Genomic DNA, 1,769 nt, shown 5'->3' on the forward strand with positions numbered 1-1,769 from the left:
GGAAGGTCCTAAAAGGAAGGTCCTAAAAGGAAGGTCCTAAAAGGAAGGTCCTAAAAGGAAGGTCCTAAAAGGAAGGTCCTAAAAGGAAGGTCCTAGAAACAATCACGGGGACAAACAAAGGAACACTGCATTTAACGAGACTCAGGACACTGGGAGCCAATTCAAGAGTCTAAAATGCACAGTGGGTTCCAGATGCAGCACTGAGGTATCACTGCTGCTGCTCCTGATGCGGTTTGAACCATCACTCCCTGCCCTGAGAGAAGCACAAGCAACACAACCAGGATGCGGGCAGGGGCCAGAGCCAGGCTGCAGACACAGGCACACGGGAGCGCTCTGCTGTACAGCCAGGAGCAGCAGCAGCACGAGCTGCTGTGTGCTGTACGCCGGAACGCTGAGGCCCTGGGAAGGCAAAACTGAAGAACAGGTATTGGTAACGGGTATTCAAGACTTACCTGACAGGTTACTTGCGAAGTTTCTTGATGAAGCTGACCTCATCCCGGTTTCTGATGCCGTACCTGAACAGAGAGCCGTGCTGTTACACGCCAGTTCTCTAACCACAAACCGAAATCCTACAGCTCCTGTTCCCGCTGAGCCATAACGCTCCAGACCAGCTCCTCCCGCTGCTCTGCACGAAGGCCGCCCCACGCAGCGCTGCTGCCGTGCACTAGCGCCCTGTGCCTTCGGAACGGACACGGGGATGCGCGTCCCCGTCCCGTGCAAACCAGCTGCGCTCCCGGTTCCCGGCCCCGTGTGCTCCATGGGCACATCCCCGCGCCTCCGCGCTCCGCTCCCGTCCCATCAGGGTGGGAACGGACAGGGCGCAGCACGGAGCCCTGAGGCTTTCCTCACTCTCTCAGCTTCTTCCTGTCGTCCGTCAGCTTCTCCCCGCCGTAGGTGAGGTGGTAGGTCCTCCAGATGTACTTCCTGCGGGAAAACGCGGGTGGGAGCGGCGGGGCAGGGCCCGGGCCCGTTGCGGTGCAGGCGCGGTGCCGCTCACCAGCTGAGGTGCTGCACGCCGCCTCGCCGCGCCTGCCGGAGCTGCACGTGCCGCCGCAGCGCCTTCTTCAGGTCCAGCACCGACGCGTTCTGCACCACCACCACGGCTGCGGGGAGAGCCCGCTCAGCAGCCGCCGCGGCCCCGCTCCCCGCTCCGTCCCGCCCCGCCGCGCTCACGCATGCTCTCGCCGTCCGCCTTGCAGACGCGCACCGTCATGGCCTGCCCGTACTCCAGCGCCACCTGCGAGCCGATCTCCTCCGGCGTCACCTGCGGGCGGCACCGCGGGGCTGAGCCGCGCCGAGCGGACCCCGGCCCCTCTCCCGCCCCCGCCCCCGTCCCCACCTGCGGCGGCAGGTCGCAGAGCAGCGGGTCCTGCACGAGCCGCGCCAGCGCCGCCTGGAACAGCTCGAGCACGTCGGCGTGCGCCAGCTCCTCCTCGGCCTCCGCCATCGCCGCCGGAAGGGGCGGCCCCGCCGCGCGGATCCGGCGATGCTGCTGTTCTGCCCGGCGTGCGGCAACGTGCTGGTGGCCGAGGAGGGGCCGCGCTGTCACCGCTTCGCCTGCACCACCTGCCCCTACGTGCGGAACGTCACGCGGAAGGTGCGCGGCCGCGGCGGGTGAGGGGCGGGGGGAGGGGGAGCGCGGGTCTGAGCGCTGTGCCCGCAGGTGACGAGCAGGAAGTACCCGCGGCTGAAGGAGGTGGACGATGTGCTGGGCGGGGCGGCGGCCTGGGAGAACGTGGACTCCACCGCAGGTAGGGACGGGGCGGGGC

At 66.9% G+C, this 1,769-nt stretch overlaps 1 protein-coding gene across 1 annotated transcript; it reads right to left on the reverse strand.

Annotated features, from left to right (window-relative positions):
* Positions 1 to 39: 39 nt before the first annotated feature.
* On the reverse strand, positions 40 to 1,765 carry SNRNP25 (small nuclear ribonucleoprotein U11/U12 subunit 25; the record flags this gene model as incomplete). Its single annotated transcript, XM_021382081.1, has 5 exons — positions 40 to 515; positions 850 to 924; positions 998 to 1,103; positions 1,174 to 1,264; positions 1,340 to 1,765. Coding segments are annotated over 5 exons (753 nt in total), but the record flags the coding sequence as incomplete, so codon positions are not given.
* Between the last annotated feature and the right edge of the window lie 4 nt (positions 1,766 to 1,769).

The sequence above is a fragment of the Numida meleagris genome, unplaced genomic scaffold (assembly GCF_002078875.1).
Source record: "Numida meleagris isolate 19003 breed g44 Domestic line unplaced genomic scaffold, NumMel1.0 unplaced_Scaffold1699, whole genome shotgun sequence".
Taxonomy (NCBI): Eukaryota; Metazoa; Chordata; class Aves; order Galliformes; family Numididae; genus Numida; species Numida meleagris.